Raw genomic sequence first — 14,564 nt, 5'->3', positions numbered from 1 at the left:
TGCGGCCGAACTCAGACATTCAGGAACAAACTTTTTAGCTCTGCCCCGCAATTTTATCAACTAAATAGCTTAATTGCTCAAGAGCTACATTATCTTTCTCAACAAGGAGCTGGTAGCATCATTGTTTCTAAAGGAATTAAAGCCACAGCTTTACTGTTAATAGAGAAATGCAGCAAATCGGTGGTAATTCATACATACACAGCCTCTCTCTCTCTCTCTCTCTCTCTCTCTCTCTGTGTGTCATAAATGAACAGTTGAGGAATCACACTATTCTGAGAATAGACTTGAAGTGGAGATAGCTAAACTGCAAACTAAACGGTGTTTTCAGAAAGCAAGCGTGTTTATCCACAGTGGAGAGAGAGCGCGTGTGCACAGGGTTGCCAGGTTGACAAAGATAAGTAGCACGTTTAGCAGATATTTCCGTATTGCGCAAGTGTAAAGCTCTGTTTCGGGGATTACGTCTCTTTATATCAGGCAACCCCGTTGTGTTCCTCTGCGACCAGATTATTAACAGATGCTCTATTCATTCTTTTTTAGAAACCTCGCACTTTTCTACTCCATTTTAAACGTTGTAAAATTAAGAGTGGTCCACTGCTGCATACGTGCCACAGTATCGTCAAATCTCGGTGACGATACATCGTCGTATCGATATTTTGAACCCCGCACTAGTCTGTACAGTAGAAAAGCCTATGGGATGTCCCCACTTTTCACAAAAGCAAACCTGTGTGTGTGTGTGTGTGTGTGTATATGTGTGTATGTATATATTTATCAGTCTGGCGAGTAAACAAAAAAATTTACTAGCCAATGGCGATTCAATTGCCAAGGTGTTCGTAGAGGGCTGAATTGAAAGATTGTTTATAATTATTTTTGTTTGTAAAAAAAAAATATATTTTTAAAATTATAGTATGCAATTTAATTGTTATTGCTATTTTAAAGCTTGTTAATAAGTCAATAAGTATTTTGACAAACTTTTGTTTTTGTTGTCTTTTGTTAATACGAATATATGGGAAGATGGAGGTCTCGTGTTGTGTTCCCAAATTCACATTAAAGCGACTTCTGAAACACACAGCACATATATTTAATTAAATTGCATCCTTTGTGATTTTACAATCGCACTAAGCCATATTGCGATTTCGGTTTTATTATGATTAATCGTGCAGGCCTAATCTAAAATACAGTCTGTTTGTTTCTCTCAGGGCGAGGATGAGGCCATGTTTGTTGAGTACAGAAAACAGTTAAAGATGTTGCTGGACCGACTGGCTCAAGTCTCTCCTGAGCTTCTGCTGGAAGCTGTGCACAGAGTCTTCAACGCCACCATGCAGTAAGACACAAAACTGCTCAGCACACTGAGAAATATCACCGTTTTCCTTGTTCTTTTGAGATGAATTTGATGTAGTATATAGACGCGCTTTAGTGTTCAGCACTCGTTAACTCCACGAACCTGCAAAACAGGTTGTTCAGATGTCTTCACGGTTGAAACGGCACAACCCTGAGCTCATATTAAACACATTTAACCCTTTAGGTGCCAGGGTTTTTTTGGAAAAATGCTGGATTTTGACATCAAGATTTCAAAAGCTTGTGGCTTGAAAGGGCTTAAAGATAGAGATCTAATGTAAATTAGAAAAATGTTGGGCATGACTGAAAGTTTATGTGGGGTGTAAATATTCTCATCTAATTTGCATAGTATGACGTCATCAGGGGGCTGCCCTCCTGAATGTCATAATATTCAGGAAATAATAGATATTGAATTGATGTTTGAACCTATTTGTTTTTTTTTGTTTTTTTATCCTCATTCCAAATGATCAGAAAAGAGGAAACCGAGAGTCACTTCACCAACTTTACATGGTTTACTTTGAGGAAAAACTACTGTTAAATACACTGAAACTCAAAGATCTTCATGACAAACCGCCAAAATAAAAGCTCGGTTTAACATGACAGATCTTTATCACTGTTGTATCCTAAAATGTACTTCTCAAAGCAATATTTTTATTTTTAAGGAATACCACACAACAAGAATTTTTTCCATCAATTTTTTTTAATTCATACATGTCTTTTGCTCAGCATCTTATTTGACAAAAAACAAAAGTGCAATGTTTTGTTGTAAATTAATGACATTTTTCATTTGATTACATTTCAAAAGACTGATTAAATTAATTTCATTACATGATGCATTTGGATTAAATCAAAGTACAAAAATTAATTGGAAACCCAGAATTTAAGGGAAAAATACAATTGATTTCATTTTGTCCTATATTAAAAGGTAGCTAATCTGTCGAGTTTAATTGTGAACAAAAAAGTTGTTTACATTCATTTTCAAGGTCTAACAAACGTGGAAAGCATTTCCTTCCCCATTAAAGGTAAATGAATATCATGATAGATATCAATATCATATGATATGGGGGAAAAAATCACGTTAATATTTTTGGCCATATTGCCCAGCTCTAGATTGAATACAAATCGTGTTATAGGCACAAAGTAGCATGTACATCATGATGTTGTGTGTTTGTGTAGCTGGTCTCCTGTGGCGTGAGCGAGTATCAGCATTCCTCTGTGACTCTGGAGTTCTTCGAGACCGTCGTCCGTTATGATAAGTTTTTCCTGGTCGAGCCGCAGCACATTCCCAGTGTCTTGGTGAGTGTTTGAAGCCTGTGAGAAATGATGCAGTCAGATTTAGTTTGACCTGTAAAAGCTGAGTTTCAAGAGATTTTGTGTGTTTGGTTTAGATGGCGTTTTTAGATCATCGTGGCCTGAGGCACAGCAGTCCAAAGGTGCGCAGTCGAGTGGCTTACCTGTTCTCACGCTTCATCAAAACCCTGCAGTGAGTTACTCTACAGCTACATACATGCACACACACTGGGTGAAAGCGTCAATTTATAATATTTGCAATTAATCCTCACTTATCTTTATCTAACCCTTTTTCGTTATTTTTATACAGGGCTGTCAATCTATTTTAAAAATATACCGAAAATTTCAGACTGCGTTCTGTAAATAATCAACTAATAAATACAAATATAATTTGTAATCATAAATATATTTTCACACTGAATCTCCAAATTAATTTAGAAACAACAAAGACGGTCTATTTTGAATATTTGTTTAATTGCATCTTTTTAATAAGTACTATGAATGAATACTAATGCCTCTATTACATTTTATTTTCCAGTTTTTCAAATTCAATTTCTGAGAATTAATAATTATAACCATTCAACGTTACAGTACAATTGAAAGCCTAATTTTTAATGTTTATTAGACTGAAACCACAAGTTATCAACTGTTTCTATTCATTTATTAACAATTACGGAACATTAAAAATAAAAAAATATATATACTATTAATTAGAGTAATTTTTTTTATGACATAATTTTATGTTTCATGTGTTAAATTATTAATGAGCAAATATTAATCACAGAAATTGTTCATTTTTATTTTTTGTTCTGCAGTTGTTAATAAATTAATATAAAAAATCTGATAACTTGCAGTTTAGGTATATTAAAAATATTGACTTACAGTTTTTATTTATATTATATATATATATATATACACACTGTATATACCCACACACACACATACAATAGTTTTTATAGCTTGTTTTCACGATTCAATATCGATTATTTTGGATATATATCAGGTACAGTACATGACAAATTTTCTCAAGGAAAAATAATCTCTTAACTAATGCTGTAAAATATACACGAGTCAGTTGGTACTACATTACTATAATATTGAAGGTTAAAACTGACAGATTTTTTTAGGCTATACAACTGCTTAAATTACACTTAATGAAGTTTTTATAATAAAATAAGTTACAATTACATAATAATATTTCTAATTCGTTGAAGAACAGTGAAGAACAGTAAAAGTTCAAATGAGTATATTATATGGTGCATGTATTTAGCAAAATGCCCCTCACTACAGTTTAATTTTCTATCTGACTAATGAGATTATGGTCACCGAATATGTGTTTTTCTGAGGTAAATGTTACGTGACATTGTTTACAAGCCGATATATTGACGTCTTTGCGCGGCTGAAACACTTATCGAGCGATTACATGAGACAGGATACGGATTGTAAAGTTGTACTCTTTCTTTCAACTGACCTTCGGATGTGTAGTCATGTTTATTTTGTGCTATAACTAGTAATAAAGCGGAGGAGATGATCAGTTCACGTGCGCCTCGCATTGCCGCTTTTATTGAACCGAGGCGCGCCGCGCTACAGCGATTACTTCAGTCCACATTAAACAGCGCCAAAACTGCATTCATGAACATAATTTGAAATCTGAAACTTTGTTTCATATTAAAAGTACCAAAGCACAATGCTTATTGTGATTTATTGGATGGGAAGTGCCCTTCAATGTTCCATCCATTAACTGAAAACAGGCCAGACTAATCGATTCTTGGGATTTAAGAATCGATATCATTTCGTAAAAATGAGAACCAGCATAGACCAGCCGTTAACGATCTGCGTGACTTTGCCAAAAATATTTTGGTTGACCAAGCCTCTTCTGGTCGACTAACGATTAGTCGGCTATTAGGGAGCAGCCTTAATAATTACTGAATTTCTATGTTCGTTCATCCCTAGTAAATGTTACATTTATGCATTTAACAGACACTTTTAGAGTTCATTCATTCATTCATGCTCTTGTTTATTTGTGCAGTAAATACATGAATGCATTCATCGAGGACATACTCCGCAGAATACAGGACCTGTTAGAGCTCGCTCCCCCGGTAACCGCTCATAAAAATCATATGATGCAGCATGTAAATCTGCTCTAAACGTCTGCGTGATCACTCCTCTCTCTTCGTGTGTCCAGGAGAATGGGTTTCCGGCTCTGCTGAGCAGTGATGATCAGCTGTTCGTGTTTGAGGCGGCCGGTGTGCTGATCGTGAACGGAGAGAGTCCAGCCGAGCGAAAGCAGGCTCTGATGCGCAACCTCCTGGCGCCGCTGATGGAGGCGTTTCACATGCTGCTCGCAAAGCTGCCGCAGGAGGCCGATGAAGAGAGACAGGCAGTGCTGGCCGATTGTCTGAGTCACGCTGTGGGATTCGCCAGGTAAACACAACCCTGACAATGTGAAGATTAATTAGAGGTTGTGTTGAACTGACTTGAATCAAACTTATAAAGCAACAAGACACCATAGGAAAGTAGGGTTAATCACAGTGCATTGAGACAGTTGTATTGTACTTTATATAGTTTATTATGCAAATGCAACATCAATTAATGCACTAATTTGCATACATTTCCAGAAGTACAGAATACATACAGAAATATGAACACTGGATAAATCCAGGTTCAAATTTGTTTCATTTTGCTGACACGTTGGATTTTTTTTACAGAGGAAATTTTGGATTTCTCTTTTTTTAATCACTCCGTAAATCAGAAAAAACGGTCAACAACCATTAAAAAAAAAATTCAGAATATAGATAGGAAAAAACCTAAAGTTTGGAATATGTAAGTGCAGAGAAAAAACTCACAGCCTTTAAAGTTACGCATTGTTTCTAAAATCTACAGATGCAAATAGATGAAGTGCAATAAAATAAATGCATAACTGTGCATTTGAGATGTTTTCTTTCCATTAGTCTTAATGTTATGGACGCAAAAAATGACCAAAATCTTAAAATCGACCAGTTCTTCACACAGGGTTATTATAGTTAAATAGAATAAAATTAATGTTAAATGGTATAAAATAAATGTAAACTTAAATAAAATATTTTAAAATATATATATATATTTATTTATTTATTTATTCAGCTAATTTCCAAGGCAACATTTCTAATTTTCATTCAGTTTTACTTGATTTATTAAAATAACTAAAACCTGAAACTGGAATAAAAATTAATAAAATACTACATAGACATTTAAAAATGACAAAAACACACAATGAAATTACTTCAAAAAAACAAAAATAAAACCTTTAGCTAAAATTGACATAAGCAGAATATATAAAAATAAAATAAAAATGGTATATCGATAGACAACACTGGCCTGAAAAAACGATGGTGTCTTGCCTGCTATCCGCTCTCAAACTCACAAGTCATGACATGAGTGGGCACAACTTAAAGGTGACATATCATGAGAATCTGACTTTTCCAGGTTGTAAGTGCTATAATCAGGTCCCCGGTGCATCTATCAACCAAGGAAACCTGAAAAAGATTAACCCAGTAGCTTAGTTTTGAGAAGCCTTTTTCTGCAAGCGTCTGAGAAAACCAGCGCGTCTGATTTCGCTCTCTTGGTGACGTGACAAAGGGATCTCATTATAATATCACCGCCCCTTAATCTGTAAGTTTACACCCACAGTGCCGTTATTGTGTTTTCGCAAGCGACAACGGTGTAGCAGCTCTAATGTCATGGAGAAAGTTTGAGCGAAGCATGCTAACTGTTCTGTGTTTGGCTGCACAGACGAGCACAGAACACTGTTTAGAGTCCCAGCCTCAGAGGAGACGACAGCAGTGCATTTATTGATGTATTTACTGTATATTGCTGCTGCCACACAGATCTAAAATAAACATGCGATTTATTTCCCAGCAGTTTACCTTCACAGACATAACCCACTGTTTTTGTAACTCGTGTGTTTTTAACGTAAACTTGTGTGTGAATGAGAGCTTAGTTTAGTACTCGCATGCTGCGACAGCCGCTTTCTGTGCGTGTGCTTCAGATGTGTGCGCTCAGAAAACCCTATATCAGAAGTTTAAACTCATATGGTTTAAAACGCATGATTTCAGCACGATAAACATGATAATCAGAACCAAAACAGATGTTTTTTTTAGCAGATACAAGCTGTAATGGCGCAGCGCTATTCTTGAAAAGGGGGCGAGGAGCAGCAGCTTCCACTCAAAATAGGCATTTTCAAAATTAGATAATGAACCGTGGAGGATTTTGAGCTGAAACCTCAGACACATTCTGGGGACACCAGTGACTTATATTACATATTGTAAAAAGGGGCATAATATGTCTCCTTTAAGAAATCTTAACCAAATAAAGAGCCAATTGCTTGGTGATTTGTTCCTCTTTCTCAGTCGCACCAGTAAGGCGTTTAGTAACAAGCAGACGGTGAAGCAGTGCGGCTGCTCTGAAGTGTATCTGGACTGCCTGCAGACCTTCCTTCCGGCACTCAGCTGTCCCGTCCAGAGAGGGCCTCTGCGCAGCGCCGTGCGCTCCTTCCTCCACCGCATGATCATCTGTCTGGAGGAAGAGGTGCTGCCCTTCATTCCAGCTGCGTCGCAGCACATGCTGAAGGACTGCGAGCCCAGAGACCTGCAGGAGTTCATCCCACTCATCAGTCAGATCACTGCCAAGTTTAAGGTTAGCAGAGGGCTGCACAATTAATCAGAATTTTTCAATTCAAGTTTATTTGTATAGCGCTTTTCACGATACAAATCGTTGCAAAGCAACTTTACAGCAAATTAAGTTTCTACAATATTTAGTAGTAGCTTATCAGTGGTGACTGTTAATAAACGTATGGCAGAAATGTACGGAAAAATCAATTAAAGATGTAAGCAAACAGACGATGAACACTATTAACAGCAGTTATAATATGATGCAATCAAACTTATGCATAACAGTGGAAACTAATCCCGTATTTTCTAATAATATTACCAAGGAGCAACATGTATATTGAAAATAGCAGAGGACCTAGGACAGATCCTTGTGGCACTCCATATTTTACTGGTGATAATTGAGATGATGACTCCTTTAAATGAACAATGTGGTAACGATCGGACAGGTAGGTTCTAAACCATCTTAAAGCTTGCCCTTAAATACCTGTATAGTTTTGTAATCGATCTATGAGTATGTCATGATCTATAGTGTCGAACGCAGCACTAAGATCAAGTAAAACTAGCAATGAGATACAGCCTTGGTCTGACGCAAGAAGCAAGTCATTTGTAATTTTAACAAATTCAGTTTCTGTGCTATGGTGGGGCCTGAAGCCTGACTTCATTCATAGAATGTATTATTATTGTTGTTGTTAATTTATATCCATATTGATACACAGTCACAAACTTCTGACCAAATTGTACAGCCCTACAAACAAGTAGCAAACCTAGATTTTTTTTCCAATTTTTATCAGAAAAATCTAATTTTTTTTTTTTCCAAATTGCACAGCCTATGTTAGTGCTACAGGATGGTTTGCATTTATACATTTAGCAGTGACATATAATGCATTCATATTAATGAAATATAACTCATGCATTGACAGTAGAAAGACTAATAATAATAATTCCTATGCACTCTCTCTTTCTCTCCCAGAACCAGGTGTCTCCTTTCCTCCAGGAGATCTTCATGCCTCTAGTGATGGCCATATTCGAGGTGTTGTCTCGTCCAGCAGAGGAGAACGACCAGACGGCTGCGTTAGAGAAGCAGATGTTGAGAAGAAGCTACTTCAGTTTCGTTCAGACCATCGCCAGCAGCGGCATGAACGAGGTCATGGCCAGTCAGGGTGAGGCGCTGTCCTGTTCAGAAAGAAAGCACACATTTGTGTCTGAAAATGTGAACTGACTTAATCTTGCTGTTTGGCAGGAGCTGAAAATATCGAGCGTGTGCTGTTCACCATCATCCAGGGAGCCGTGGATTTCCCAGACCCTGTCGCCCAGAAAACCTGCTTCATTATCCTGTCCAGACTGGTGGAACTCTGGGGTACGAAAACACTTCAAGCACAGCAGATTCAGCAGCATCTAGACATTTAATATGGGTTATAATCATTAACTAAAACTATTTACAAATATTTCTGTTAATTGAAATCAAGCTGAAATTAAATGCAACTGCATGCCATATTTTTATATGAAAATAAACAAGCTGAAAACACTAACTAAAAAACTTTTAGTGCTTTTCTATAGTATTAAACCTCAAATGTCAACTATACATCGGATTGGTTTCTTTAAATAAAAAGGTAAAAATATGCATGGTATTATAATGTTATACTAAAATTAAAACAATAGAAAAATCCTTAAGATAACATGTAGAAAGAAAAAAAGCATCTTAAGCGTGCAGAATAACATAAGTGGATTTTGAACGATTAATTGCTGCTTTTAACTATTATTGTGGCATCCTTAATTGTAATAGCGATTAGAAATTTGATTAATTGTGCAACCCTAATTATAAGTGAAAAATTAAATCAAAACTTAAAAATTACAAATTAAACATAGTTAAAACTAAAAATTAGAATATATGCGAATTCAAAATATTAATAATAACTATAATAGTATATAAATAATACTAAAGTAACACTGCTTATAACATGTTATGCTTCTGGACTTTTAATAAGGGTTGTTATTAAAGCTATTAAAATATTTTAGTTAATTGAAATAAAGCTGAAAAAACATAAAATATAAATATTAGATATAAAGTTAAACTAAACTGGCAACTAACTGAAATTAATTAGATGTAAAATCACTAACCGGATATAAAACTTAATTTTAAGTTAAACATAAATAATCTTAAAACAAAAGCACAATTGTTAAAAATGTAATTGAAAATGGAAAAGTAAAAAGCTGATTCAAAATGTTAATAAAAACAATAATAAATTAACACAGCTTTTAACATGTTATGCTTCAGGCAGAATCTAGACTTTTATTATGGGTTGTAATTAAATAAAACTATTATAAATATTTTTGTTAATTGAAATAAAGCTGAAATACAATACAATATAAATATTAGGTGAAAACCTAAACTAAACAAATTAGAAAAGTTGCTTTCGCAACTAACTGAAATTTAAAATGAAGTAAAATTACTAACTGGAAATAAAAACTAAAACTTTAAATAAATTTAACTAGTCTTAAAAATTTTTTTTTTAAAAAGCAGCCAGTTCAAAATATTAATAAAAACTACAATAGTATAAAAGTAAAATAACACCGCTTTTAACATGTTCTCTTTCTCAGGTGGTAAAGACGGTTTGGTGGGATTTCCAGATTTCATCTATAAGCATATCGTCCCAGCATGCTTCATGGCCCCTCTTAAGCCAACCTTTGACCTTTCAGATGCCCAGACTGTTTTGGTACGTCAGTCAAGTCTTTTATAGACCGCTTCTATGTCTGATGGTGATTTGTAATGTTTTGCTGTTCTGCTACAGACACTGTCCGAGTGCACGCTGACTCTGCACATGATTCATCTCAAAAGAGTGAGTCTGAAATCACCTCAACTGTGATTGCTCTTATTTAGACCCGAAACCAGTTACATTCACCTTAGGGATGAGGAATAGTCAGTGAATCTAACTGCAGGCTGTTTTAATGCTGTTTGCACAGGGGCTGGAGTGTATTCGGTTTCTTCAGGAGTATCTGCCTTCTCTGCAGGTCTCGCCTGAAATCACGCAGGTAACAGACACACACCTGCTTCCATCAGGATCAGTGACATGCTTCAAGCATTTCTTTTGATCACAGACTAATGTCACACACAAACTCAAAGGTCTTCACTACAACCTGTCAAAATAAAAGTTCTGTTTAACTTCAGGAAATTGTGACATGTTACTAATGTAAAGTAGAATGTTCTTGTCAAAGTAATCATGATGATAATAGAGTTAGCTTCATTTTTAAGGAATATCACAATTTTACTTATTTACATTTTAACAGTAAACCTGTTGTGCAGCACTTTGTTTGCCAAAAAATAAAAGGAATTCTATTTTAATTCGATAGTTAAAAAGATTAAATTATGCCTTCATTTGATTGCCGCTATTTTTGATAATACATTTTTATTAAAGCTCATCAAAAAAAGAAAACAAAAATTTTAAGTAAAATAAAACTGATGGCCCTAAAAATTTTATTTTTGCTAAAAGTTTAATATTTTAAATTATGAACGTTTAATTTATCCATTAAAAAGGAATCCAGAACAATAAAAAAAAAAATTTGATTAGAAAAATGTAATTAAAATCAAAAATTTGGGGAGAATTAAAATTTTATAGGACCCTATATAGGCCATTTTTTGCACGTACTCCTTAAGAGTGTGAAAGACAATTTAATAGCTTTACAGATTTAAACATCATTTCAACTACGTTTTAACAATCTTTGCTACTGTCATAAGTTATGGCAACAATATGTACTTGATCATATTAGTCCTACAAGCTAAATCTTCTAGATAGAAGCTGTGGAAGTACAGACGCATCCAGACTGCAGTATTGTATGATGATGGCCATTTTTATTTTATTTATTTTTTTAGTTATTCTGATTGATATCAGCTGCGTTTCTCCTCAGGAGCTGTGTCAAGTGCTTCAGCAGCCGGATGTTAAGGTTCTGAAAAACTACATGAAGGTATTTCAGGAGCTCTATGATTGAAATGCTAATTCATGTTGTCTTTGTATGTATGTGTGTGTATATATATTAGGGCTGTCAATCAATAAAAAAAATGTAATCTAATTAATCACATCCCTTTCCTGTGATTAATCGCACACTTCATGAAATTAAGCATAGACCATTTATCTTGTTTCAAATGTTTTTGTCATCATTTGCTATATCCAACAAAGTAAACCAAAAGATTGAAGGGTGATTCTCAAAAATCTATCTTTTCTGCAAGCTTTTTTCAAGATAAATGTAGATGTCTTTCCAAAAAAGGACACTTAGAAACTCCAAAAGGACACCAAATAACCAAATGATATAAGGAGCCCATATAAGCACATGTGAAAGAAAAAAAAAATCAGAATTTTATAGTATGTGTACAGTGCAACAGCAAAGAGCTTTTTTAAATTTTCGAGAAGCCAAGTTGCGATACCGAACCAGGACCACATGGAGATGCCAAAAAAAACCTAAACCAATCGTCTGCTGACTGCATATATCTACTACAGTACACGGCTCCATTCAGAATTACTAAACACAGCAACATACACATGACAAATCAAAACATTATCGTGAATGTACGGAAATGTCTGTGCCTATGCATAAATACAATGTGCGATCAGTGCATTAATACACGCATTATTATAACGGACTCACGCGTGCTTACTGTACGACTCCTGTATGCCACCGCAATCGTCTTTACCTTGATTGCAGTCTTCATCCATCAAAACTTGACTAGCAAGACTGGTTCTCCAGTCGCATCTCATCTGGCCATACAGCGGTGGGATGTGTTGACAATCCGTTCAGTCTGTACTTCACACAGCGCGTGTGACGCGTGAGGGCTCGTGCCCTTCAGAGACAATCACAGAATTATGACCGAGCTCGTGTTTAAAAGCGAAACACTAGAAGGAATAATTCACTTAAAACGCGACGCGAGTCTCTGTTCTCTCTGCAATCTCTGATGTAATCAGCCTGGTTTCCTTTATATTAGCGCTGTTTTGGACGGATCGTTTGAATGCATTCGCTTACGGGAAAGTTTTCAGTCCAATGATCCCAGAGTTTAGTGGCTTTAAATGATCTAATCGCAAGCAGAGAAGCAAAATTGGGTTAAAGGGTTAGAATAGAAATTGTGCTTTAGTAATTTTGCATTAATTGCGTAAAATTATTTTAACGCGTTAAGGATTGTAAAATTAATTGCATGCGTTAACGATGACAGCCCTAATAAATATATAGATATATAGAGAAAGAGAAAGAGAGTTAGATTTTATGTGGCCATTTTAACCCTTTTTTTTTTCCCTGTGCATGCAGGTTTTCTTCCAGCAGGCCAAACTTTAAAACTGGAACTGTCAAGCGGAGCGTTTTGGGAGCTCAGCAGTCAACGCCACTTACAGACCACCATAACGACAGAACTTAGCGTAGAAGCTACTTTTGCACTTAAAGAAGCATAACACACCCTTCCTGTCTGCGGGGACACGGACCCCCAACAGGAGTCACGTGGGGATTGGCGGTCACGTGACGTGACCACACCCCCACACCGACCTTGGCCCAATCAGAGTTGTGCTCTCCATGGAGGTTTAGCCGCCTGGGCTGGAGGCGACGTCTGCGATTGGACGAGACGCCATACTGTAGGTGGGGTTTGTGAGGGTGGGCGGGGCTTCAGTCCTGGACACAATTTCAAGGGAAAATGCATTTCCACTTGAAATACAACAGTTTTGGTTATTGTTTGGAAGTATGACTTAAGTGTTACAGAAAATTCTGGAATGAATTTAATGAAATGTTTTTGGGGTTTTTTGTGCGGAAGCTTAAGAAGGGCCGGATTAAGAAGATTTAATTGCTACTTTTTCTTTTTTTTTAACATGCATAGGTTTTAGTTTGACGTGATGGGGTTAATAAATGGAAGTGCTCTTGATGTTGGGCTTTTTGGATCTAAAATGTCTTTTTTTTTTTTTTAAATCAGCAATCCCTTCAAGTTTTCCATATAATACGGCATTCCCATCAAAGCTGTTCTGTAACTCATATAGTTTCCGAACACTAAACATTTGTCCGCTCCATCACAGTCTCAGATTCGCTGTCGTTTAATGCCTTTAAAGCCCACTTGAAATATGCAATGTTACGAACTGTGAAAATACTACGAGGTGGTTTGATCCTTGGATCTGCAGTGGGAATGTTTTGGTTAAGTTACGCTGCTAGCAATTCTTGTTTGGAAATGTACTTTGTGTAAAAAAAAAAAAGAAAATCTCTGATTTGTAGAAATGACCTGTTACGGCTGACAAAATGACAATCTGTGTTGGATTTTTAGAGACGCTGCACGTGTCTTAACCCTTTCAGCTCTGGATTCCACGTCAGACAGAAACGCTCGGCAAAGGTTTGGACCTAAACGTTTCTTGGGTCTCAACATCACGTTGGCTTTAATGGTTAAAAATCATGATAGGGAAAAAAAAAGTTTGTAACTTTGAATATGAGATTGACTGTTAAAGATTGTTTCTTTGTCATTACCCATAAGCCTTTGCTTCAGACTTCCTGTGATTTGCCTAACAGACCTGTTACTCAAATGCTCCAGTCCTGCTCGTCAGACCCACTGTGTTAATGCCAAAAAAAAGAGGAGAGGGACACGAAAGGTAGACTGTGCAAACTTGTTTTATTTTTGATATGCTGGGAAAGGCCCTCTCACACTCTCTTTTGTCATGACCAATAAAGTATTTACTAATCTCCGCCAGATTTCCAGCTGGAGGTTTATTGAAGCGGCTGCATTCACGTAATCATTCAAACAGATTCAGGAGAACGAGGTGCTGATGCAACGGTTTTATTCCACATTAGTAGCTCTGTGTAAACATGTTCACCCTTAAACCCGAAATGAAACAAATAATGCTGGAGCCACTTCACCTTCACAAGTGCTAAATATTTGAGCTGCAGAGTCTTGCGTGCAGCATCGTGATGTTTCAGCCTTTAATCACAGCGATGGGTCTGAGCTTGATGGCCTTCTTACTGATGCCGGCGTCGTGGCACGTGTTCACTACATCCGTGACGTTCTTGTAGGATTCAGGAGCCTGATGTGCAAGATACAATGCACGTTTAAAAAAGTAACTAACATATAACAGCATAACATTTTTTCAGTGCATTTTATTGTGATTTATATTTAAAGATAAAAATTTTCAGCTTTTTTGGAAACTTAATTGGAATTGTTTAAAATTTAATTTGCAAACAGATGGTGAATAATTTGACCATTTACATCACGAAGCAACAAAGAAAGCATAATTATTAAATGCATTTTATTGGAGGATGATTATTTAAAAACAATGTAAAAATAAA

General features: G+C 36.0%; 1 protein-coding gene across 1 annotated transcript in view; it reads left to right on the top strand.

The window, feature by feature from the left end:
* LOC107568700 (exportin-T-like) overlaps positions 1-14,328 on the top strand; it is a 23,396-nt gene extending 9,068 nt beyond the window's left edge. Inside the window, exons 12-25 of the mRNA XM_016254678.1 lie at positions 1,197-1,321; positions 2,469-2,475; positions 2,512-2,631; positions 2,724-2,818; positions 4,655-4,724; positions 4,811-5,049; positions 7,014-7,299; positions 8,245-8,434; positions 8,515-8,631; positions 9,873-9,988; positions 10,064-10,111; positions 10,236-10,304; positions 11,178-11,234; positions 12,564-14,328. Of these exons, the coding sequence (XP_016110164.1) occupies positions 1,197-1,321; positions 2,469-2,475; positions 2,512-2,631; positions 2,724-2,818; positions 4,655-4,724; positions 4,811-5,049; positions 7,014-7,299; positions 8,245-8,434; positions 8,515-8,631; positions 9,873-9,988; positions 10,064-10,111; positions 10,236-10,304; positions 11,178-11,234; positions 12,564-12,590 (1,566 nt within the window). The 3' untranslated portion in view covers positions 12,591-14,328. The remainder of the gene's footprint in view (positions 1-1,196; positions 1,322-2,468; positions 2,476-2,511; positions 2,632-2,723; positions 2,819-4,654; positions 4,725-4,810; positions 5,050-7,013; positions 7,300-8,244; positions 8,435-8,514; positions 8,632-9,872; positions 9,989-10,063; positions 10,112-10,235; positions 10,305-11,177; positions 11,235-12,563) is intronic.
* The last annotated feature ends 236 nt before the right edge of the window (positions 14,329-14,564 follow it).

This window comes from Sinocyclocheilus grahami, unplaced genomic scaffold, assembly GCF_001515645.1.
Source record: "Sinocyclocheilus grahami isolate Dianchi unplaced genomic scaffold, SAMN03320097.WGS_v1.1 scaffold1275.1, whole genome shotgun sequence".
NCBI lineage: Eukaryota > Metazoa > Chordata > Actinopteri > Cypriniformes > Cyprinidae > Sinocyclocheilus > Sinocyclocheilus grahami.
Note: the sequence above shows the minus strand (reverse complement) of the source record. Positions and strands in the feature narration are given on the sequence as shown.